This window comes from Pezoporus wallicus, unplaced genomic scaffold (assembly GCF_028554395.1).
Source record: "Pezoporus wallicus isolate ANWC-B61680 ecotype Strahan unplaced genomic scaffold, APGP_CSIRO_Pwel_v1 contig_8218, whole genome shotgun sequence".
NCBI classification, from domain to species: domain Eukaryota; kingdom Metazoa; phylum Chordata; class Aves; order Psittaciformes; family Psittacidae; genus Pezoporus; species Pezoporus wallicus.
In genome coordinates, this window is record NW_026636063.1 from 2095554 (window position 1) to 2122069 (window position 26516).

General features: G+C 39.1%; 1 protein-coding gene across 1 annotated transcript; it reads right to left on the reverse strand.

The window, feature by feature from the left end:
- Window positions 1-723: 723 nt before the first annotated feature.
- On the reverse strand, window positions 724-23718 carry BDKRB2 (bradykinin receptor B2). The gene is given in 3 exon segments (XM_057398957.1): window positions 724-1907; window positions 1910-2662; window positions 23501-23718. Coding segments are annotated over 2 exon segments (1140 nt in total). The 5' UTR covers window positions 2661-2662; window positions 23501-23718; the 3' UTR covers window positions 724-1518.
- Window positions 23719-26516: the final 2798 nt, after the last annotated feature.

The window sequence follows — 26516 nt, forward strand, 5'->3', positions numbered from 1 at the left end:
CTCTATTGCCTGAATAATCTCTGTATGGGCTTCCTTTTATTTAATGACTGTGTGAACAGCATGCTCGTGAGTGAGACAGTATTGACAACTGTGGAAATAAGAGAAAGCCTTGAAGTGTTTCCTCATAGGTGTCTTGGACAGTATAAGGAATGAACAATAGAAATATTTGTGACACGATTATATTGGATTGTTAAAGAAAACCTGTAGAAATTGTCTGTAAGTCATCTGAGGTGATCTAAATCCTATAGTTTTTACAGTACATCCACACACTTTTAGAGCACTTTTGGGGTTAATTATTTGAAGGTTTAATACAAATTTCTCATCCTAAATGAAACTTTATAGTGCCATTCAAGGTCCAAAGAATATAATGCCTCCAGAGATGGCACATCCACCACCTCTTTGAGCAACCTGTTCTGGTATTTTACCACCCTCATTGTAAACAATTTTTTCCTCATGTCCAGCCTGAATTCTCCCCCCTTTAGTTAATTGAGTCCAGTTAGGGAAAAGATACCTCATATTAATAACTCTCAGATTAACTCTAGAAATAAAATGTAGGTATGTTAGACGCTGAAAAGGCCGTTCCTGAATATTCTGAACTTTCTAGACTCCTGTTAGCTTTAGTTAGATTTCTAAGGCTGTTAGGCAATGTTCTCCTTCATGTTCTCAGTTGAACTGCTGAACTGAACTGAAATATAAAAGCTGAACTTTTATGTTTCTATTTAATAACATTACAAATATTAATTATCCTTTGTAAATATTGAAAATTAAGTCTCTGAGCTGAAGTGTAGGTATGGATAAATAATATTCAGTCATTCAAAAGGAGTAAGTGTATGCCTTTACCCAGTGCAGAAGGGGTAAACCAGTCTCCTGCTACAAAAAAACCTCAGCTAGCTTCATGCAGCTGGCTACAGCCTTCCTTCCAGTACTGCTTTGCCTGTTTTTTAGAGCTACTTTCCATACATACAAGCTGATGTAAACCTGCAACTAGGAGGGGCAGAGCAGTTGCAAAAAGGCACAGCTTGTTGATCTAATAATTGAAATAGCTTTGGATGACTGAACACAGAAAAAAAATGGCTGCACCTAAAACCCCATTTGAATAATAATCCTACAGGATTCATTTACCAGAACTTACTCAACTACAAGCCCCTTCTGTCAAAAGTCTAGTCCAACAAACTGTATAGGTACCATAAGGAGTTGCACAATCCTGGCAGGACTGGGGCCTCTATTCAGGCAACTGTCTGTACATGTATGTACACCTTAGAAATGCAAACATTAAATGCATCAACTATTAGTCAGCCATGAATATGTGAGTATGCTACAAAGAAGGATTTGATAATGAAAAGTATTCAGTAGTATTAGAAGCAGGTCCCTGTATGGAGTTTCCATCAAGATCAAACCCTTGCTTTCTCACAAATGATGAATACTACCACAATTACTTTGTTGACTAGTAGTAGATGGATATTAGCGGAGACTCATAAGTTAGGCTTTTTTTTTTTCTGTAATGAACAGATTGTGTTATCATGGTGATGGGAAAACAGACTTTTTCCTTGGATATTCATTTGAAATGGAAGTTCTTAAAGTGTCCAGGGAGTTTTCCATCTGCACAGACTGTGATTTTCTGCACCTCTTTGGAAACAAGTCCTTGTAGAATTCCACAGCTTTCTTCTGGAAGTGTTTCCCTACAACTACATACAAGATCGGGTTCAGGCAGCTGTTACAAAAGGCACAGTATGTACCTATCTGGGTCACTATGTCATTGATTTCTTCCAGGCATTTAAGAGTGGGTGCAAGGTAACGAATTGTGTCAATGAACGTGCTGATTTGGAATGGAAGCCAGCAAATGATGAAAAGCAAAAGCACAGCAAGGACCAGCATGGTGGCTTTCCTCTCTGTCTGGACTAGCTTAATTTTTGTAGCTCATTACTTCGCAAGGCTTTGATGATTTGCGTTGTACAGTAGGTAATTACACAGAGTGGGATCACAAAGCCCACTATATTCAACAAGCAGTTGGTTGCAGGCTCCCAGTAGCTGGCTGGGTAAACAAGAGTGCAGGCTGTGATGTTGTATTCTGCATAATAGTGTAAATTTCGGAACACCATTGTAGGTGAACATATGAGCAATGCACATGTCCAGATGACAAAGCTATTCCATTTGGCGCAGGCAGTTCGTCGCATCCGTCCAAGAGACATGGTTTTCACCAAGGCTAGGTAGCGGTCGATGCTCACAAGTGTCAAGAAATAAATGCTAGAGTAAAAGTTCATGTTACTCATTACATTGACAGCTTTACAGAGGAACAGGCCAAAAGGCCATTGAAACCCATTAGAAATATTAATGGCCCAGAAAGGTAAAGCACAGACCAACATTAAGTCAGCAAGTGCCATGTTTGCTAGGTAAATTTCAGCCACTGTGCAGGGACTCTTGTGGAAACACAGGACGATGAGGACAAAGGAATTTTCCAATGCTCCAAGAATAAATATAAACCAGAGGAAGCCAGGCTGAAAATCCTGTAGCCATTGCCATACGTATGAATTTATACATTTGTATTCATTCAGCTGATGAACTCCTGAATTATTGTTGCAATTTGTTGGACTGACTGCTAGCTCCTGAGTTGCCATGATGTTGTAAAGTTCCGTAGTGTTTTCATTTGTGATGGAAACCATTTCTGTGCAGAGAAAGAGAAAAAGGCTATATGAGATTTCTGTACCTAGCTCATTGCTGGAAAAGACACAATAAGAAAAGCTGACGCTGCTTTCATTACTGTCCTAAAAAGCATGGCTTTGAACAGGCTTACAATTCCCTGGGTTGCTTTCTCATACATGCTTGCAGAGGGTCTCACAGACTAAACTGCTATAGACTCTGCAGACAAATTTGAAGTGAGTGAAACAGAGGGGATAATCCAACAGCATACATTGTAACCAACATTTTAACCGAAAAGAACATTTGCCAGCCTTTATTCACTAGAACCAAGATGTAGCAAGTCTTTTTTAATTCTTTGGGTAGGTTCAGCATTACTTTCTCTTCTTATCTTTGGGTATTGATAGCCATAGTCTCCTAAAGGACAAATGTACCTTGTGAATCTCATGTTGCTCATTGTTAAGCTGCTCGCTCTGTGGCGTGTCCCTCAACATTTTACACCCTCTCCTGTAAAGCAAGAATTGGGTGGAATTCAATGGTGCTTCTTCTCCAAACAACACCATATTTTTTCCCAAATGTTACGACTCTCACAGCACACATTTAGTTTGCAGCTTTAGTTTGCACTTCGAGAGCTTGAGGAGCAAGATCAGTGTTTGCAAGCACTTTGCCCTTCTCAACTTCTCACTGGATTCACCCACGTATCCATGTCTCTGTGCTACGTTCTCTTACTGCAAGCAAGTCACAGAAGAGAGAAATGTTACCAATTTTGTGAGAGACCTTGATTTTAATAGGTCTGCAGTTTGGCAAAGATGATGGTCATCATGTAAGCCACGACCTGCCTGCAATCAGGCTGCACTGAGCCAATTTGGGTCCAAGACAACAGTCTGAAAGCCAAGTGCTGTACTATAAATATTCTACAGGTCAAAAAGCTTGGGTATTAGAGGAAGCTATTAAATATAGCTTCCTGTAAGGAAAGGCATAAATATCAGATGTGTATTTAAATGTTACTGAAACCATATGGAAGTGAAGCATGCAGCATACACTCAGTACTGTTAAAACGTTAACTGTGGCTTTATTGTTGTGTACTCAGATAATGAATGCTGAGGTATTCAAATGCAAGACTGGCTTCCCAGAGCTGTATATATAATTCTCTGGGCTGGGTGACAGAAATCCTGTTTGTCTTTTTCCAGGTCTTTAAAATATCACTGTTTATATTTGGGTTGACTGGAAGATTTTCAGACGTATTTTTCATTAAGACATTTGTCTGATTCAGCTGGTAACTTGGAAGTAAAATGAGGGCACATTTGTAATTCTCATTTGTGCTCTGGTTACTAGATTTGTAAGTGTCAGTGCTTAATATGCATATAGACATTTGGCTGTTGGATGCAGAATAACTGAAAAATGCTGGTCATATTTTGTATACTTACTTTTAATTAAGCACTGTAGTACTTAAGAATCAAGAGCAAAGAGAATACCATATTTTTATAAAGACAGTAACAGAGGAGACTTTCACTGTACTGGAAAACGTGTAACAGGGTCGTCATGCAGGACAAGTTAACTGAATAAAACAGGCAAGTGGCACTGAGAAACTTGGAAGACAGGCAACCTAAACTGGACTAATGAGCACAAACTAAAATGTCAACAGCACATATTTCTAATCCTCCAGTCCTTCATAACTTGAGCAAAGGACAGTATTTACAGAAATTGGGTAAAAACATAAAAATTCTGATCCTCCAAGTTCATCCTTCCAAAATCTCAACTTTCTGAGCCCATAGCTAACTGCAGGAACATATCTCCATCCTCTATCCTGCCTCTTCGTTAGCCTCATCATTGTTAGAACCACCTTGATCTTAAGTCACCTGTATCCTTCTGATTTCTGATTGTATTCAACCAGCATTTGGAGAATGGGTTGGTGGAGGCTCTTTATTATTTAGCATTACATGTAGCAGACAACCATCCAGTGACCTATACTTTTGGTGACACTGGTTATCTGGAGCTTTTATGTGTAGTAGGTATGGATTTATTTATTCTGTACTGAAAGCAAATGCCATCTGCAGTGCGTGCTATGCAACATTACCAATATTCTGATTATGTCCTCTTTTAATCTTCCAGCTACAAGCAGCTACTATAGGTTGCAAATGCTTTGGTTAGAAATCTTATTTTTGTTTGAGCCCTTCCTGGCATAACAGAGCACCTGCATCTATAGTGCATTTCTTTGTGACTTTATTCGTATTTCAGCACAATGGAATATAGGACAATACCAAACGACTCACTGAAATCCAGATGTGCTTGATCTATTGCTTGTGCTTTGTCCATTAGGCCAGATTGGATTAATGCAACACAATTTTATTCTCGGCAAGTTTACGTTGGCAGTTCCTTTTCACTTCATTATTATTTTTTGTTCTCCATATGTGGATATATTGATTATTTACTGGTTTGCTGTAATGCTTTCTAGGTATTTAAATGAGAATGGCAGGTTCATAAATTGCTGCTAGTTGTGCCTTTTAAAGATAGGTATTGCATTTTTCCCTCTGTGGGCTTCTGAAATGTCCCCATTCTTGGTTTCACAGACATAAAAACTGATAGAAAGATTTCCTCTCCAAATTCCTGAACCATGACAGGGTGGGTTATATACAATCCCACCACTTTATATATATTTTTTAATTTTTATTTCCTAATTCACATAAATCCAGTTGTTCTCATCAATCATCTTAAGTATCAGATCATGATCTTTATTTCTGAGAGCACTAAAACAGAGTCTTCATTGAACTTTTCATCATTCTCTGAGTTACTGGTTCCATTTTCCTTTTGGTAACAGGCACAAACTTTCCTCCATTATCCTTTTACATTTGATGTATTTATAGATACATTTTGTGTTGCTTATGTCCCCTATTAACTGCAAATAATTTTTGTCCTGATATTTTTGGTATTTTTGATGTTCTGAGTTCTTAAAGGATACCTTAGATAGCCATACTGTTAAACTCCCTATAGTGAAGCCTGTCATCAAGGTGCTGGTATTCATAAATACTTAAATATCTCAAAGCCCAACTTTTGTGGTTGTGAAAGGTGCCACTAAGAAATTGCAAACAGAGGTTTCAAGTCTCCCTTTCTGCATATTCTGGCACTTTACACTGTAAAAACACATGGGAACTGAAATACTAATGGATGATCAACAAAAGGTCATCTGAGAACAGGGAAGCTATTTTGGTAATGCAATTAGCAGAAGCTGTTTCTTCTGCTGATAACAGGCTGTGAACCAGTAAAAGGAATTCTAAGTGTATTATTTTATGCTTTGAGGTTTCATGTACGCATATATTTAAAAAGATATTCATTAGTAATTCAGAGAGTGGTCATAAAAGCTATGTTGGCAATTTCTGTGCCTTTACCTCATTATATGTGTAATAGAAAAACAATAAACATGAATTAGTTTACAGCAAATAGCAGCTCAAAACCTTCCTACTGATTTATAGTATTTTCCCTACAATTATTCTGTGATAGAAAACTCTATAATACTTTAAAATAAATAAGTTACATCACATTACTATTGTCTAGGAACAGTGTGCAAAGGCTAGTTAGGATGTGACCACGTCCATGACATGAGGCTTCTGCCGACCTGCCTTCTTGGTCCTTAGTTCTTGGTTCAAGCCCCTCCCTAAAGCATTAGTAGAAATGTGTTCGTGAATAAGGTGAAATGTGCTAATGGTCTATTTACAAACCCTATTAAAATGATGTGCTCGGTACTATTTTTTATAGCACAGGAAACTCATTAAAAATATGTGCTTATTGAATAAATTATGATCTACACAGCCACAGTTTTGAAAAGGGCATGATTTGCCATTTGCTTATCACAGTTCAGTGAAAATAAATGTGACATCTTCATACACTGTCTACACATACTTTCTGTGCAATGCAAGACAGGCCTAATGTCTCAGCTACGACTTTCAAAAACTTTTGTCTGACAGTTTTGATTGAAACACTGCCCAGCTGAAGCTATCTATCATTACTGATTATGAGGGACTCCTGTAAGGGCTGAATTTGTCCCTGCTGGAGTTCACCTCCTACTGTCAGTTACCTCCTCCTTGACAGTCACTAAAAACATTGTCAGTCATTGTCTCATATTGTTCTAGAGTATTTTTTGCTAATAGCATTGGGCACAAATGGCAAGGTTTAGAGAGTGGGAGGCTACGGGGTGCCTCAAAATATGTGTAAGATTATCAGCAAGCTGAAGATAATGCTTAGAGTCCATTGGTGTAGTTAATCTTGGAAGAAGTGTCATGTGGAGGGAAAATCTCTATGCAACAGCCATACTTGCTATGGCCTATGAGTTGTCTTGGAAGAAAAGAAGCAGGATATTGTAGAATCTTAGAATGGTTTAGGTTGGAAAGGACTTTAAGATCACCTAGTTCCAACACCCCTGCCACGGGAAGGGACACCTCACACTAGACCATGTCACCTAAGGGTCCATCCAATCTGGCCTTGGATATTGCCAGGGATGTAGCATTCACCACTTTTTTGGGCAACCTGTTCCAGTGCCTCAGCACCCTCATAGTAAAGAACTTCTTCCTTATACATGATGAAGTGGGACAAAAAGCCCTTTAAGGATCAAGAGCTGTGAGCTAAGGAATAGAAGGGCAGAGGAAAAAGCCAGCTCAGAGCTCAGTTAATGCTGCTAATGGATGTGAGCTAGCTCCAGGACAGCTAAGCCATTTGATGCATTCATTGCTTTACTTTCCAAATGGGGAAATGCCCACGCTGCATCAAGTGAACATTTTTTACAACCCATTTTGAATCTGGATGTACCCCTACAGCTACTGGACTCATGAATCTATTAGTATCATCACTAGTGGTGTTAATCTTTGCTCATACTATGCTAAACATTTGCTTGTATGCTTAGATGTAGTGGATAACTTAAACTGTTAAGATGGTATCAGTTAGGTATTTTCCAAGGACAAGGCCTGAAATGTGTAGTAAGTATTCAGATTATTGCAATGTTAACCCCAGCGATCTTCTCTCTGGGAGCAAGGGAGGGACTTTTTAAGGCATATCTTAAACTGTTGTGACTTTGGCTATATGTTTGGTTATATGCAGAAACAAGGAGTGAAATCTGTAATTAATATATACTGAGGCTGTCATAATGTTAACCTTGCTAATTTAGACCTCAAGGACAAGAGGTGGAGCCTATAAGAAATAAATGTTCAGGCTGTTATAATATTAACCCCTATAATGTGGTTTGGTGAAGCAAACAGTGAAGTTTTTTAAAATGTAGGTACGCAGTTCATGATGTTAACCTGTACAGTCTAATCTGCAAAGATAAAGGACAGCAGATCCGAGCCCTCCCTAGTTTTCTACTCCAAATGGGGGGATTTCTGTGACCTATGATCATTCATGATGAAGGCTGCCTAGAGAGCAGCTTAGTTTTCTATTTATTTCAGGTATTTCTTAACAAGGGATGTGCCTTGTGAAGGATGGGTATGACACCCAGTCTGTAGCATCCTTAAGAGTATTTTATAATTACCTGGTTTTAAGTGTTACTAGTGGCCAAAAGTTTTGGCAGATGCATATAGCTGGCTTACCATACAGACATACATGCATACAAGCATACAACATGCCATACATATACACCCAGGTCTCAATGGTACAGAGGGGTGGAAAAGCTGGGAGGACAAACACAATTCTGGGTGGCTGCAAACTGAGAAGGACACTGGCTCACTTCTGACAGGGTTCTTTTCTAGAAGGCAAGTCAGCCACAGCAAGAAAAACCAAAACACCCAAGGTCTGCTACATCCTCTCCTCCAAACTGCTCTTCCTGTCAGAGCCAAGTCTGTTTTGATGCTATGTATTTATTTTTTTTTTTTGTGTTGGTTTGTCCTCCTGATCATTCCTGAGCCCACCCTGGGCAGCCAAGTGTCCCCTGGAGGTGCCTGTTGGTCTGGCAGCCTTGCTGCTTCATCCTAGTGCAAGAGCTACAGCAAATGCGACAGAGGAGCTGTCAGAGCCGTGAGAAATAAAAACGTATCTGCCTGACAGATCTGCTGGACTGAAATGAGAAATGTCAGGAGTTTGAAAGCTGCCACAGGTAAGGGCGGTCCTCCACCATGAGGTGCATGCAAAGAAGCTTGTGTCCTGCTAAATCTGTATAAGTACTGCTACTGGTTTCTCAGAAGCCTGGAGTGTAAACCTGATTGATTGACTCAAACATTAAAAGGCTTTCAAATTTCTCCTAAACTGCCTCATTGTGACCATCTGACAGGTATGATCACAGGAGAGGTGGGTTTCATTTTAGTGGCTTCGGAGGATTTGGTTCCAGGACAATGCTTGTTTATGAGGAAAAGAAGGGGTTTAATTTGTTAAGAGGCTATAACAAAACAATCTTAAAGCATATTTTCTCCTTTAGCTCCACCCCTATAGGTCTACCAGGCCTGAAGCACATATGATGGGGTAGCATAAGCAGATGTGTTGCTCAGCAAGGACCCAAAGGTGTGCTGGGAGATTGAAGTCATCTTCTGTGATGAGCTCTTACCTACATAAATGCAGTCAAGACCTCCTCCTTATAAATTCTATACCTCATCTATAAGGCTTATTTTCACATCTTCTATTTCAACCTGCTCTTCTTTAAACCTGTACTACTGCAAAAAAACATCTTTGTCATCTATCCCAGCTGCACTGAGTCTGTTGTTTCCATCTAATCCAAGTCCAGTGTGACTGCTTGTACCCCTTTCTTTGACCTTAGAAGAGGTTTGATTTGCATCTTTGGATGACTGAATATCAAAAGGTAGTATTATGTGGTTCTTGTAGCACCTCTGAAATGCGACCAGGAAGTTACACAGAATATGCTTTAATACTGTTTTACTTAGGAAGCATTTGTTGTTTTGGAGAGATAGAGGAAGTGTCAGAAAGATACCAAAAATATTCTGCTTTTACTGACCCTGTGACTTGAATTTTTTAATTTCAACCTTCCTATAATGAAATGGTAATGGGCATTAGAACATTTGAGGTTGTAGATCAGTGTAAGCTTTTCATGGCAATGTTAGCTTAAACATTTCCTGTTCTTTATTCACCCTTCACTGTCCCTTTCCATGGTACGGCTGCCCCTGCAGTTCATGAGGCTTCAAGTTAAGCCAGATTGAGGAACTTGACAAAAATAAGCTCGCAAAAAAAAAATTAAAAACAAAAATTAAAAACAACTCCATGTTTTGTCAGAAAATGAAGGCAATAAAGGAAAGGTACAGAGGAGCTACCTCCGAAAAGTGAATTTTTAGATACCCTTTTGCATGTAAACTTGAAGCACACAGCAGGACAGCCATTGCTCTGCAGTTGTTGTTGAAGACATTTACATCAATTATGTTAAGAAAAATGGAAAAAAAAAAACCCAAACTTGTTCTGCTAAAATAGTTATTTCAATAACAATGAGTCTAAGGTGAGAAGAGGCTACTAATTTCAGCCCCCCCCCCCCCCCCCCCCCCCCGTGGGAGGTGAAGTCACTCAATTCCAACATTGTCTATCGCAGTCAACTAAAGGAAGGTGTGGAAAGAGCACAAGCCCAATCAAGTACATTGAAGCATTTTGTGTAACACATTTGTTTCCAGGTGGAAATCTTGAATGTACTTGCTTTAGACTCTCCGGTGTTATACTTTTCCTAAAAAATCTCATACTTCTAATCCCCAAATAACTTGAAATGTTATTTTTTCAGTGCTGTACCCTATTTAGTGACTTTGATGATTCTGACAAAATGTATTATCTGTGTGTATAATGATTATAACTGAATTGGAGAAGAACAGAATGGCTGGAATGCTGTAAGAACTGGTAGTAGGAGGAAAATCCGAACTGGTTTGAAGTACTGAACACAGGACATTTGTATATGGAAAAGGTCCAATCTCATTATGAACACAGTTTTGATTTAGTCCAGATTTGGTGATGGTATTTGAGTCTCTGTCCATGTTTGACCTCTGACTTGATGCTGCCAATATTTTAGAAACTTTTCTACTAGCAGTGCTTTCCAAAATGTTGCATACGTCACCACATCTTGATGTTGCAACAATTCTTAAAGAGCAGGTTTAGTACAATAATTCTATTTAATCTGAAACAAGAAATAATTGTTTTAACATTGGAGGCTGTTTCAGGATCATAACAATAGGATCTTCAAGTTTCTCCACCCAGTGAATTATCCAATTTCAACCTTGTCAGCCTCAGAAATATTGAAGGCCCAGCTGGATAAAGCTCAGAGTTGCATTATTTGATCTCATTGCTGACCCAGCTTTGAGCAAGAGGTTGGACTAGAGACCAACCTTTGTAACCTGTGTACTTTGTTTTGTATGGAATCCTTTCATAGATACTGGATTTCAGAATGTATCCCAGAAAAGCACTGACATTGGTGATACACTGGGTGACAACATTCCTCTTACAGAGAAAGGATGCATCAGCTTCAATAAATTAAAAGGGGAAAGATATAAACAAATTAGTAATGGAAAATGCCAAATCCCATGAATACCGTTCTAGGGTTGTTTTGTGACATATCATAGCAATGTGCAGTTTAGACAAACGAATGAAATATGACGGTAAATTTCTCAGCTGCTTTTTTTCTTTTTTTTCACAATAAACTTTCTGCAAATATTTGATGGAGTTTGGCAATAAGTGTAAATGATGTCTGCAACTGTGGGGCCATCAAGAACTGAAAATTTTATACATGCTCACAGAAGTCATTCTGTAAGTTAAATTCAAACTTGAATAACTGGTTTAACTTTTTGTTTTCCTGGGGATTTCTACTATGTTAATGCTCTGCAGCTTTTTCCTTCCCTTTTCTACATAATGGATTGGTAAACACAGTAGAAACTTCTGTGCCTATTGACCAACTTTTACCTTTATATTTCACACGAGGAGAAAGGAGATGAATTAAAAATACTATCAAACTGTTCTGAAAATGGAGAAGATCAATGCCTTTCTCCCCTTTCAGTACACACTTCAATTTCTGTTGTTCAAACACTTCTGAGAAATTTTAAGTTGTTCTGATTTACTGAGTTGTTTTTTTCTTCATCCCCAGCTTTTTGTATATGTCTACAAAGAAATGAAGTATATGAGGCTCTTAAATCTAAGTGTTGACTGAGCATAATTCAGTTTGTTTGTCTCTGGTCATTGGACAGATGAAACCTATTTTCAGGTCTCCATTTTGTTTAGCTTGGATCAAAACCTAGAACTCAGGTGATACACGTGCCTGTGTACTAAGAGGCCACAAGCTTATTGAATAACACTCTTCCTTTTTATGAAGCTATTTCAAATGAGTATAAAAAATAACTGTTGAAGAGGGGACATGAATCTTACTCTTTCACCTTAGGAAAATACCACAAACTGTGAGGTTAGGGTCCATATGCTGCCATGTCTGACTTTCATTCTTTTGGGTTTCGTTTACTTGATCTTCACATTGGTCTAAATCATAGAATCATAGAATAGTTAGGATTGGAAAGCACCTTAAGATCATCTAGTTCCAACTCCCCTGCCACGGGCAGGGACACCTCACACTAAACCATATCACCCAAGGCTCTGTCCAAACTGGCCTTGAACACCTCCAGGGATGGAGCATTCACAACTTCCCTGGGCAACCCATTCCAGTGCCTCATCACCCTTACAGTAAAGAACTTCCTCCTTATATCCGATTTAAACTTCCCCTGTTTAGATTCCCACAGTGCGCAAAATGATGTTTTGTATTTCGTTCTTAGAAGGTAGGGGGTAGACGGTTAAACTTTGCATGTAGTATCAGATTTTCCTTTCCTTCTCTCATGTTCTTTGGTGTCTTTGAGGGCAAGCACTAGCTTACAGAATAACATCAGCAGGAACGCTGCTACTTCACTAGGCAGGCATTTTAAATAATGCCAGGATAAGAAACATCCCCAAATGCACTGGTTTAAGATTTCAGCTTTCAGGCTGAACGGCTCCATTTCTCAAAGGCACAGGCAGGCAGAGGAGATGCTGAGGAAAATGGAGAGATGAAGGTGGCAGATGTAGGCCAGAGGCTCTTGCAAATTTGCAAGACACACAGGAGGAAGGGAAATGTGCCTGATGGAGACAGCGCTGTCTGGAGCCCTGGTTATCGCTATGTAGAAATAAGTAAAGAAGGGCAATACACTTGGTTTGTAGTATGAGTGAAATAAACCCAAAGCTTGGTCTGATTTGCTTAGACTCACAAAACTCACTGGTTTCTGTCATTAGCTGAGGGCGTCTTGCCAATAGAGGCAATGATCAGATCATGTTTTGCTCACATTTCTTATCTTTGCAGAGTTTGCAATTAGCACTGGATCTGCTGCCAGGAAGATGACTGTCTATTAACATAATTTATCCCAGTTCCTAGCTGACTCACTGTCTAACTTGATATTATTTTCCCTGTTGCACTTGCAGATAGTGATGGATGGGAGCAAACTGAACTGCACATTTGTACAGGGAGAGAAACAGCAAAGGTGCTGTTTGGAATGTGAGTAGCATGTTTTGGCACCAGGAGCCACACTGGGCTCCTTGTCAGGTGTGAAGGCAGCTTGGGAAAGCCTAATCCTTGTCCCAGGGCTGAAAACTTGCATGGCCCTTAACCCTCCTGTACGCATGGTGTTTGTCTACAAAGCTGAATAATCTCAACTTATGCAGTTTCACTGAATTATGAAGACAAATAGGAGACCATAAACTTCCTGAGTTTTATGATATGACATGTAAATTTATCAGGTTGTAATAGGGTCAAAGGGGTTGTATCCCCTCCTTTGAGCACTGCAGGCACCACAGGAATTCTCCATTTTATGTAAGAGATTGCTGTACCCCATCACCACTACAAAATTCAAAGACCTTAATGCACTAATGTTGTGAAATCAATTTAATAACCATTGCAGGAGTCTGATGTTATTGAAATGGCAGGTCTGATGGTATCTAACAGTAAAATGCATCTATGAAGTTGCAGATGCACCTTGAGCCCAGCGAACAGCAAAGGTAACCTGTATCCAGTGATGATGAAAAAAAATGCTACTGAGTTCATCAAGAGCAGTTTGAACAACTAGATTATATTTCTTTGTTAAAGTAAGAATTTCCTGCTTTAGAAAACAAACTGTCCTGAAACTCAGACAGATCAAAACTACTGCAAGTACCATGCCAAAACCACTAAGCTGGAAAAGAAATAGGTGAATTTTCCCTTTTTTTGAAAAAAAATGCTTTTTTTCCAAAATGCTGTTTTGAAAAATAAATGCTGTTTTCTCTCTGTAGCTCCTCTAAGTTCTGATGACTAAGCAAAATGTGAAGGTCTAATGGCCAAATATTTGCAGATATTGCTCCCTTTGTGCACTAAATACTTAATGGAGAGATTTGCCTTTCAGATGAACTGGCTCTGTACCCTGAAAGCACTTTGCTTTTAGCACCTTAAGAACACTGTAACAGCCATTTAAAGAAAAGACAGATTTTCCACCTCCAGTGCCTCCAATTTCTATCATGCTTACAATGTTGTGAAGGATATTTCAATAATGCAGCATTTCTTGCACATTTCATCAGTCTTTCACAAGTACAGCCTTTGAGAAAAGCCTGTCTTTGATAGCAAATATTAGAAGGTTGCTGTCCCAAAGTCCAGTAACTATTTCTTTGACAGCTGCTGCTTGCTTCGTTTCTTATACAGGTAACTGATTATTTTACTCTGGAGTTAATTAGATCTCTGTTGCATTTTGCAAAAATGTAGATGTTCTAAAACATCATGTCTTCAAAACACATCTGCAACTACAGAATCATCCCCACAAACAGCTGGAAATGTTTCAGTCACTACTACTTTTTGTGTTGCTGAGCCATACACTGATAACTGTGCAAGCAGAGGAGTCCTTAGTGCAGAGGACATTGCAAGCAGAATCTGTCCTTTCTGTAGTGTGCCTTGTGTTCCCTTAATGCCACCAGAGGCGGCTTCGCTAAGTAAACAGCATGTTGGGCTCTGACAACATAATGGGCTAGAAAGTGTGGTTAACTGTATAATGTTCAAATGAAATTACAGCTTTAGTTTCAAGCAGGTAGAACACAGAGGGTATGATATTTCTTCAGGTTGTTCAAGTTAGTGTCTCTATCATGTGGCCTTCTTAAGGCCTCCCTTTAATTTAGAACCTCTGACAACAGCTGCAGACCTATCCCAAAATCTACATTAAAATATGAACTTAGATTTCAACATTCTGAAAAACTTTTCTTACGGACCATCCCAGTGAAAGATCCCCAGCATCACTGATTTTTGTCATGGAGGGCAATACAAGTATGACATGATACTCATTGCCTAAATGGCAGGTTGTATTTACTAAAAGAAAGGTAAGGTTTGTGTTTTGTTTTGTTTTACTCTGTTTTGTTTTCCCCATACTCTTTTAACTCCTAAAAGCAGAGTGTAGCAGTGCAAGCACTGCCGAGTTCCCTTCTCAAGGAGAAATCTAGCCTGGAACATGATTCAATTCTTAAATGGTAAACTTCAGAAAGCCATTTTGCCTTGTCCTTCCTAGGTCAAACATGTCCTGCTAGGCTGTTGCTTGAGCAGCTGGGACAATCATTTCATATTATTTTCATGCATTTGCTCCCGACATAGCCATTACACAAAGCATTTGCAATTGGAAAGAGGTCAGTTTTCAGGTATCATGGTTAAAAATCATCACAGCCTGCATATCACAGAGAAAAGCTCAAAACCAGATGTACATATCGGTAATGTTGTGTGTGTGAGAATAACTATAGTGAATTATGGACTGTATTGCAATTACCTCAAAAGTCACAGCAGATAAAATTTTGATAGACATCCAAATGTCTGTTTTTCTGCTGAAAAGACGGGGAAACTCTAATAACAACAATTCTTAATTGGGAGTACACTGCATTTCTGTTGCAAGAAAGAAGTATTCAAATACATGTTGATAGCAACATGGTGATTAAACTGCACAAGCGTGCCTGTGGCTTTCAACACTAAGAGGTCTAGAAGGTTCAGGACATTCCACCAGCTGAGAAGCAACAGTCAGTGTTTGGATTACAGTTTTGAGTTTTTTTTGGGTTTTGTTTTTTTTTTGTTTGTTTGTTTTGTTTTGTTTTTTGTTTGTTTTTTTTTCCTTTTCATGCTTTGCCAGTGTTCTGGAATTAAACCCTGTATCAACTCATTGTCATCGCTTTGATGTCAACAGGAGATGTCAGAGCCTTGCTGGAATCTGGTGCAGACAGTTTGGTTTTCAGTCTGTATACATGGGGTTTGGGCACTCATGGTTACCAAGAAGATATGTCTATCTGCTCTCTTGAGAATGTCAGAGCTGACAAAAACATACATGATGAGAAGTTAATTAGAAAGATTCCCTTAACGGAATCTTAGCAGATTCCACAGCTCCTTCAAAGAACTATTGTACATAAAGCTAACAAACTCCAAATGTCCTTCAGAGATTGGGCGGTCACATGGCGTTGGATTGTCACAGGGTGGCTCTGCAGTCTGACGCAAATTTGGAGAACTTTTTCTGCCTGGCCAGTGGCAACAATTAATGGATCACACTTTCTGGCACCTCACACTCATGTACTGCTATAGCTATGTAATAAATGTTTGAGGAAGGGAATTATCTTTTCCTATTAAAGTGACTATCAAACCAGACAGTTTTTAGAGAAACTGATTTTAAGATTTTTCACAACATATTTGGGGAATTTAAGATAAAATATTTTAAAGATGCCATTTCTCATCTTGAACAAAGTAGGAGACATACTGACTGCTAACAGCTTAGAAGGAAACCCAGGTTCACCATTGCTCTGTCTGGCCAACTAGATTTTATTATCTTTACAAAATGGAGCAGCTGTAGAAAAAGAGACAATGAAAGATGTGAACTAACTACATTTTATCCCCCAGGCACTTGCTCAAGAAGGTCCATGCCTTGTTCAAAATCCCTAATCTATGCTAACCATTCCCAGTGCTTTGGTTTTGTTAAAAATGACAAGATTCTTTAATTCTAGATGGGAATTTCACTTCTTCTTTCTGTCCTTCCCATTTTTTCTGTGAAACATAAATTTTGTATTCTGACCAGCTTTGTTAATTTTGAAAAATGTTCTGATTTGAATTAATCATGTCATATTTGAAATTGTGTACCATCACTTTTGCAATCACTGCAGAACATAAAGTATTGTGTAGAATTGCACACGACAGCTTTCCACAGCAGGCAGCAAGTCTCATGGCAGGATGTCAGGGCAGGAACAAGTGAAGAGGAAATTAGCAGATATGAGTTCTGGGAGAGAACATAATGGTGTTATAGAAAACAAGCAGAGGAGAAATGATGCTGCTGGGAAGGAAGGAAGGAAGGAAGGACAGAAGGACCAAAGGGAGGGAGGGAGGGAGGGAGAAAAAGATTTAATCTTGGGGATTATTTAAATCTTGGGATTTAATTTCTCAAGAGAGAAAAGTTTTCCAAAACAAACTATGAATAAAGATTGCTGCCTGAGTCAGGTATATACCAAAGTTAAGAGAGTTTTGTCTGCGATATTCATTTAAAAATCTTATAAAACCTAGGTAGTTTACACAGTCTGGATTCTTATTTTATCTAACTGTAAAATAGTCCAAAATTTGGAATTGATTCTTGTGTTTAAAGTCAATTTTTTCTTTGTGTTTTTAAAGTTTTTCGACCAGAGTCCATTTATCCTAAGTCAAACCTTATTAATATGTTCCATTTAACCCTTTTTAAAAAACCATACAAATGTGCAGTGGAAACTACTTGCACAGTAAACCTGTCTGTAGTGATACATGATGCAAAGTGTATCAGAATGAAATTCCAGATGTCTCATACTGTACAATTAAAAGCTGTAATCATGATTCAAATGCCAATTTGTGGACTACATTTATTGTGGAAAGAAACAAATTGCTGTCTTCTTATATTTCCAAACAAGAGTGACATTTCCAGAATGTTGCAGGAAACACCTGCACAGAACCAACTCTGCTTTGTTACTTCTACTTCGTTCTACTTCTGGGAAATGTCCCTTTTGCTGAGGCAGCTGGCTGGAATTTCTTGCCTAAGGTGACTCTTCATAAAAAAAGATAATGATGTTTCTTAGAGGAATGGTGTAAGCAAGAAGGGGAGATCCCACACCTGTCTTATGTGACGTGCCTGTATATGGTGTTTTTTGAAGAAGTATGATATAAATTGAAACTTCTGTGAACAATATCCCAGCCATTCATGAATTGCATTAATGTCTGATTCATTATGACTGCTTTAACCAGGTTAGAATCACTTGGAAAATTAACTTACAACTCACAGAGGTAAATAAAAAAGAAAAACAGCAGAGCTCTTGAGAAAGCTCTTAAGTTTTAAATGAAGTGCCCTTGATCTTGTAAAAAGGTAGCCCATCTTCATTATTTGACTTTGTTACCTACTGTAAATGTCTACACAGAATGAAGGCTTGTGAGAAGATAACTTCTTGGTTCCAGATCACTGTGACCTAGAAATTTTAGCATTAACTAGAGAAACCCAAAAGATCTTGGCCAAGCAAAGGAGATGAAATAAACAAATGCAATGGTCTTGATCCTAATAGATGGACACATCAGAAATGTCTGATTAAAATATTTGTTGATCATTTTGTACGCAGTAAAAATCCATGAATGAGGAAGAAATTGGTAGTGGTTCCTTGTAGAAATACTCCCTAGGAAAGGGTAGGACATGAATAACATGATTATGCAGAGGAACATGTATTTTATTTCTCTGACAAGGTGATAATAAATCTCTATGTTTGTCCATATGTAGGTGTATATAGGTGTGTGTCTACACATGTCTACGTGTTGTATACAGAGGAGACAGAATTTTCACAAAGCAAACGTTTCCTAGTCACCTTTGGTGCCACAAACATTTGCCTGCTGTTTTGCTCTTTGCTCTTGGAGAAAGTGGTTTGTAAGTTTCCAGCATCTGGTGCTGGAAGGACCAGGCACAGTAAACCTTTCTGGGTGATGCCAAGGAGAACAGCCATCTGTGAGCTGGTCTTGGGCAGCTAAGCAAGTTCCTGTATGAGGAGCATGTGGGTGGGCTCTGCAGAGTGCAGTGTCTGGGAGGTTTGATTTAGATGGCTCAGTCTAAAGAAAAAAAGAAATAAGAAATCTATACTTAAGCTGAGATACCACAGACTGAGATGAAACCATCGTAATAAATAACCTGATGACATGAGACTGGTTGTAAGATTCGTTGGCTGAAGTTTAGTGTTGAGCTCAAGCTGCACAATTACAAAGGCTGAAATTTGACTTGGAGCATATTTTGTGTCCCATAGTGAAGTTTACCTGTTGTGGTAGTTAAGGGAACACCCACTGCATAGTTTCTTCGCTTTTCTTGTCTTCTGATTTCACAGCTAGGAAAAAAAAAAACCTTTCACAGATCTTTTCTTCTAGAAAAAGAAGGCAGAAAAAGGATGTGGCTATGCTACCATGTTTAGTAAGCAGGTTGCCGGTGAGGAAATCACTCATCTCTGCTAATACATCTAAGACCTCATTTGCTATAAACTGTCATTACTCTGCTGATGGGGATGGCACTGTGAGCATTCAATACAGCTGAGGATCTAGCCTGTGTGCTTAATTCTACAATTTTTATGTCCCTTTATCTGTTTGTTTACTTGGTGTGCTGTTTGTCCTGGTCTAGCAGGTAGGACCCAGAGCACAGCTCTGCAGATATTGCCAAACTGTCTGTGTAATACTTATGACTGGAGGCTTCGATGATAATGCGCAATAGCTGTGCAAGCACAGGGACAGGCTTTGCCTTGAGGATCTTATAATCTAAGAAGAAGCCAAATATAGTACAGAGAATGTAGAATATAGCTTGTTATATGGAAAGACTGCTGGAGAAGGAGATGAGAGATGCACTAAACCTAGTGACATAAAATATAGTGAACATAAAACCTAGTGACATATACTGCAATATTTCTGTCTTCCTACTTACTTGTTCAAGGATCAGGTCCCACCTTCGAATTAAGAAGGCTTTACAGTCGCTTTTTTGTAAAAACACTCAAGTGATCTGATGGAACACTTCCAGTTTATTGGCCTGCCCACTATCTGCAGAATACTGGCCTGAGTTATTGCTTTGCTCCATGTGTGTGGGCAGAGGGCTCACATCACCCTTCTTGACGGGAACCTGCTGCCCTTGTTTCATACTCCATAGTAGCTACCTTTCAGTCACACAGCTGATAGGAAATCATATAACCATGGCAAAGGGGCTAAGCACCTCTGGAGACACAGGGGTGCAGGTCCTGAAGAGAATGCCTGCAGCATACTCCCTTCTGCCAAAGAAGGACCACCGCAGGAGGAAAATCTTCTATGGCCAATTCTGCCTCCAGACACACATGTATAAATCCTGTTAATGTTAAAAAAACCTGGACCTCTAACCATAGCCCACTTTCTTTTTCTGTGGAGTTTACCTGTAATCTCAGATAACATGAATGGGAGAGACAGATTTCTGCATTTTGACAGCTCCTTTGCAAATTCACCATAGTCTGAAGTGTGCCTTTTTTTCCAACACTGTCATCACTCTGGCATACCTCAGTATGCCAGATCTGCATACCTGGATGATCAGATTTGTTTGCAGTGATCACAAAAACCAGCCCAACCTTGCTGAATTGAGTTGAGGAGTTAACGCGTAGAGGAGGTAAGCATAGCACAGCAGCAAAAGTAAGCCAAATCCACCCCTTCAGGTAGCATCAAGAGTCCTGAGGCTTTTTGTTGAAGTTCGATGTAGCACCTTTGCCACAATGTCTGAATGCTTTGGACTTAATTATCATCAGACTGAAGTGAGCATGCTTTCAGCAGGCAATTTTGGTCCTTGTTTTTTTTAGTGGTCTGTATCCAGTTTGTGCCTGTTATCCAGTATTTAATTTAGTGGGCCATTGGACCTTGACCAGGGTTCCTCACTCCCAGGGCACTAGCATCTTTTCTAAGTAAATGAATCACCACTGTGGTGATCATTGGAGGTGCAATTTTGTGTGAAGATGAAGACAGCAGTCTGCAAAGTCCAAATTTAATGTTGCTGTGAAGCTCTCAGCCTCTCTTCTTTCCCAATGCGGTTAAGCCGACCTACCTCGGGGCTGTCATGGTACAGGGATGTCCTCTCCTGTCCTGGGTTCAGCAGTAGCAGTCATTTTTCTCCTCCTTGGTAGCTGATGCAGTGCTGTGTTTTGACTTTTGGCCTGGGAACAGAGCTGATAACAATGATGTTTTGGTTTGGCCAAGGACTTTGTGAGCCTCATGCTCTGCCAGGGAGGAGGGGAAGCCAGGAGGAAGCAGAGACAGGACACCTGACTCAAGCTAGCCAAAGAGTTATTCCATACCATAGCACATCATGCCCAGGAGGTAACTGGGAGTCAGCCGGAAGGGCTGGGAGTCTGCAGGGGTGGAGGAGGTATCGGTCGGTGCTTGGTTGGGTTGGGGGGACGAGTTATCAGTTGGCTGGTGGTGAGGTGTTGTATTCTCTTCCCTTGTTTCTTTTATCATTATTATTACTGGTGGTAGCAGTAGTGATTTGTGTTGTACCTTAGTTACTAAACTGTTCTTATCTCAACCCGTGGGAGTTGCATTCTTTTTGACTCTTCTCTCCGTCCCTCTGGGAGTAGGGAGAGGGCAAGAAGGGGGGGAGTGAGTGAACGAGCCCTCTGACTGGTTTTAAACCACGACATCTCCTGACTCCATCCCTGGTCAGGGGCACCCAGAGGGGAGAAGCTGGCTCAGCCACCTGCCTGCCACTGGCTGGGCTTGTGAGTCAGCACCCAGAGGGTGCTCCCAAAGGGTGTTATTCTTCAGTAGCTACCTATTCACCTAGAGTTACTCCAGTTATAGAGGACTGGCTGAGACCTTTTGCCTCCACTTTAAAGTACTATGTTTTTTTTACAGCTGCATGTTGGCCAGGCAGAGGCACAAAGATAGCTGGATGCATGAATTATGCTAAATGCAAGAAGGAAGGAAAAGAAACCTTTAGATAAGGTAGGGGAAACTCAAGTACATGGAGTGTGGAGAGAGAGTTAAGAAAACCCATGAGTAACAATAGAATAAGACTGGCTTATGTGATTTTTAAAGAAAAGCAGATTTTCTAGCTGAATGGCATTTATTCTCAGGGTTGGGTTTTTTTAAACTTTATATTGATTAGCATTGCTAATGAGTGCAGATGTGCCTTTGCTGTTGACGTAGTTGCTAGGAAGGAATTTGTTTTGAAAGCAAAGCTCTGTTCTCTGGTGAGTTACCCTGGACTTGCAATATGATTTTTTTTTCCTACTGTGACTTTCAAAGCAGTGGGATTTGGGTTTCTAAAAGCTTTTTACTCCCTTCTTTCCATGAAAAGCAGCCTATCCAACACTGGCTATTCTTAAGCAATGAATTTTAAGGTCTTCATAATGAATGTGCTAAAATTCTCGCAAATTCCTCTTGTTTTCTGTCTGAGAGAAGATATAAAATATTACATAGTCGTGAGAATTTCTTCAAGCTGTGTTGCAGTACAGTAATGAGATCCTTATTTCAGGAAGCTCTAATAATCAGGAAAGGCAGTTTTTTTGTTGGATTGTCGGTACAAAAAGTTCAGGTAATTCTGAGTAACTCAATCTTGTTCTAGCATGTACGGGACCCAGTGGAAAACTTGACAAAGATTTTCTGGAGGTATCTCTGCTCTGACTATTCTAAAGTCTTTATTAAATTGGGTACATTTACCCCTTCTCTTTCTGTTTTCACTATTTACACTGAAAACAAGAAATCTGTGAATGATTCTGAAGTGCAAAGATGCTTCTCTTAATTATCTTCTTAATGATTGCACATTCTCAAAGAACAACAGACAAGATAAAAAAACATATGACTGGTATTACTCAATATCCTTTACTTCAGTCTTAGAGGCTTTGCTGTAAAAATTGACTTTTTTTTTTTCTAGCTGTCTTCTAGCTTCCTTAAGAAAATATATACATCTGTTCAAGATGAATACTCTTATCTTAAGAGTACCAGTAAGAGTATGTACAGTGTATTAAAACTAGGATGCTAATGGAAAACTATTTGAACTTTTTCAGCTTTATGGCTATTTTGTTATTTTACATTAAGATGGCTGCTTAGGATCTTGAGTAAGGAACTAGGAATAGCTAAAACTATAGCATACATTTGAACCTTTGTTCTTTTTGTTGTATGATCCTAATTACAACCTCAGTTCTAAGGTTTTCTTTGTTTTTATCAGCATTCTATAAATCGTGCTCCTCCTGCATTTTTTTGTTTGGTTACAAGTGTTAGAAAGGAACTGATAATGTTGTTTAAAAGTCATCCAAACTTTTCTTCTTTGTAATGTAAGAAAAGTTTCAAATGTTTATTCTTTGTCACTCAATCAGCTCAGACCAAACAGGTAAGCAGTTTTAAGGTACATATACATACACACTTCCTGCCCCCAGAAGTTTATAATCAAAATAATAAACAGAGAGAAAATTATCAGTATGTACAGAAAAGTATTGCCTCTGGTTTCTTATCACTATTTTATAGGTAATTTCTCAGCTGGGAACAAAGTTAGCTGCTTACACTTTCTGGTTTTTCTTAAGAGATGATAGAATGTGTGCCCACAAAATGTCTTCTGGACAGAAGGAATCATTACCTTTCAGTAGTCCATACACCAGATAGAACCTGAGGCAGGTGAAAAGCTCTGTGGCTTTGATATGTTGGGAACTTTGAAATAAAGCACTTTTCTGTAAATGCTACTGCTCTGCAAATCCTGACAAGTTACAAAATCCCATTAGCAATAATTATTTAACTCCTCTGTGTCCCTGGAACACTAACAACATCAGCCCTTTTGTCACTGAACCAGAAACATTAAGAATTCAAGAAGTGGTTTCCAAGAAGCAACAAAGCATACTGAATTTAAATAGTGAGATCTTTTCATAGTAAAGAGAAGCAGAAACATACCTTGACTGCAAATTCACCTCTGAGCAGATACAAGTAAGTGCCGTGTAACACGTCTTCAGGAACAGCCAAGCTCCCTCTGTTGTATGAATGAGTCTAACTTCTGGTTTTCTGCCCCTCCCTGAATAGAACAGACTCATCCCCTGTTGATGACATCATGCTCCTGGATTTTCTCCCATACTGTATTTTAAAAGCAACATTTGTCTACCGTATGCAGTATTGAGACTGCTGATACTTGAATATGGGAGGTAAACAACACAAATCCAGTTAAAATATTGATGTGCCATACTATGTGTATAAAACAGTCATGTGTTTACACAACAGCTTTCAGGATTGCTCATGAGCATGGAAAATATTTGGCTCTTGCTCTCCATTGGTTCTTAATTTATAGTTTTAGGGCAATAATCTCACCATGTCTGGATGGCTGCAAGATCCTGCAGCTGGGAGTCATTACCTGTAATTGTGAAAGCTGTAATCACTTTGAACTAGGTTACATGAAAGCATTCCTGCTCTAGGAAATAAAGAGAGTAGAGCTAAATATTGGACTCTATTAATTCAAGACAACAGACAGTGAGTAAAAATTAAATATAATGGGATAATTCATTGCCTTGGTACTTGCTCAGGGCTGTTTCTAGCACTTTCTGGGGGAAAAAAATCTTACCCCATGATTTTACTAATAAATTGCTGACATTTTCCAAGAATTTCTTTCCCTTTCCCACCCTAGTGGCAAAGCTATAGCTGTCTTTGCATTTCCAGGTTTGGAAGGGTAGTAGTCCTTGGCTTTTTGACAGTGATCTACAATTTTGAGTGTTAGTGTTTGAATGAACATTCTTTGTGCGAATGGATGGCTTAGACTATTGACCATGCAACTGAAAGCATCTATGCTAAGATGAAGAACAACTATTAAAGTATGTCTGTTTGTATGTGCATGCTGGTCAGGCTCCTAAAAGAAGCTTTTCTTGCAGCTAAGTCTGTGTATCTACTTCCCCTGGAAACTCTGTTCTCCCAAGGTTCACTGATTACATTCAGTGACTGAAGGAACTGGGATACTTTATCTAGGACACTAATTATTTTCCTTTTCCTTGCTCTGTACTGAGTCTGATCCTCCTAAATATATTGTATGTGGACAGTTTTCTATCAGCTGTGAGCTTTTTGTATCATCACTGAGCTTCAGCTGCTTGGCATGTATTTTGGTTTAAACAACTATCATTTTTGGTCAGATTTTTTCTGGAATGAGAAAATCTTTTTTCTTCCACATGTTTCTGGCCATTCAAAACAAAATCCATTGCATTTATTTTAAAATCTTATTTCTCTAATTCATAAAGGTGTGTTTTCCTTCCTACAACTAAATAATTTTAGAATTTTCTTTTTTTTTGTTGTAAGGGGGTGCTGAATTCATCAGAATTTAGAATGTGTATGAGCTACTGAAGGACTGTACAACGGGTTTAGTTCTGAAAGGCCTTATAAGGAGTAAAATGTTGACTACAGATGCACGGAACAACAACAAAGAAGCAAAAACAGTGCTGACGGAAATATTTGCAGCTTACTTAGCAGAGGAAAACCCCTTTTGTTTGAAAACTGGATCCTCTATGCATGGTATCATATGGGTACACAGTCAGAATCAAACTTCTTCAGTTTTGTGAAACAGACAGGATTCATCTTTGGAAGTAGCAGAGTGAATCTCCAGCTATCTGTTTGCAAGCACATACAGAAAACCACAGTGAGCACTGGATACTGTGATTCTCTTTCAGCAGTAAAACTATCATCAACTGAGTAGCCAGAAGTTGAATATGCACTGGATGAGACTAAGGAAATGACACTGGATGACATGACACTGATTACTGACCAAGGAATGAGCAAAGCAAGAAGGGACTCTGCTTTTCTGTACCTTTGATAGGTCAGCTCATGCTGCAGCAGGCAATGTTATTGGGATGAAAAAATATATAATGGGGAAGTAGTGACTTTTTTCTGTGCTTCCAGAAGTATTGGAGGCAGTGTCACTGTGACTGCAACTCTTGGCCCTTCTTTCTCTAGCTTTAATCACAATTTGGTCACACCTCCAAGAAGGGCATTATAACCTCCACAAGGAGCTGGCAGTGTAAACCTATTTAGATTTATCCCCATGGTAATGCTTGTGATATCTCTGCTACTCAGTTGCAACTCTACAGCTTTTCACTGCATTTCCAAACAGTATTAGGAATGCATGTCTTTCCTCCTTCTCAAACAGCTCGATCTGACCAAGCCTTTCACGAGGGTGCCACTGTCTGCTCTGACATACAGTGCTGCAGTCTGTTATGGTTTAGGTTACTGCTTTTCTGCTGTTTTGCATCAAACTTTTCCCCTTTTCCCTTGGTATTGACTGTAATGGTATTGACTGTAAGTACCTGGCATCAGGGAAATGATTTAAAAAAACAAAATGAAACAAATTAAAACCCAAACAACAAAAAAACCCAAACTGCTCTGGATAGTGCACCTATCTTCACAGTTACTGAAATTTTCCTGTAAACGGTGTTACAGATGTGCCTCAAATTAAGCGCCTCCATTCAGGAAGGAAACTTGCTTCTGCTCCTCGTTGAAATCATCAGAGTCTTTTTTTGCTCTTATTGGAAGTGCTAAGATTTATGAGTTCCTCTGTATACTGAGAGAATTTCACAAAGGGTGTGTGCTGCTGTCTGTATCCAACTCTGCAAGCGGACAATTTAAGATGCGTGTTGTATCAGCTAAGCATATTTCTTTTTTATAATATCCTTTAGATTGAACACCCCCAAATTAACTGTTGTAGTTCAACACTATATAACTTTCAATGGGAGATTAAGAAGATTTTTAATCTCCATGTGCCTCAGTTGCACTGAGCTTTGCTGAAAATTGCCAGCGCATTCTGTTCTCTTCCTGAGTTTATCAGGTGAAATTTTGCTAGTTGGTTCATATTTTAGCTCCTTTTTTTTCACTAATTCATTAATTTCTACTAAAAGAGATGTAATGCAAAAGCATTACATCTTAATTACATAATTAAACAAAT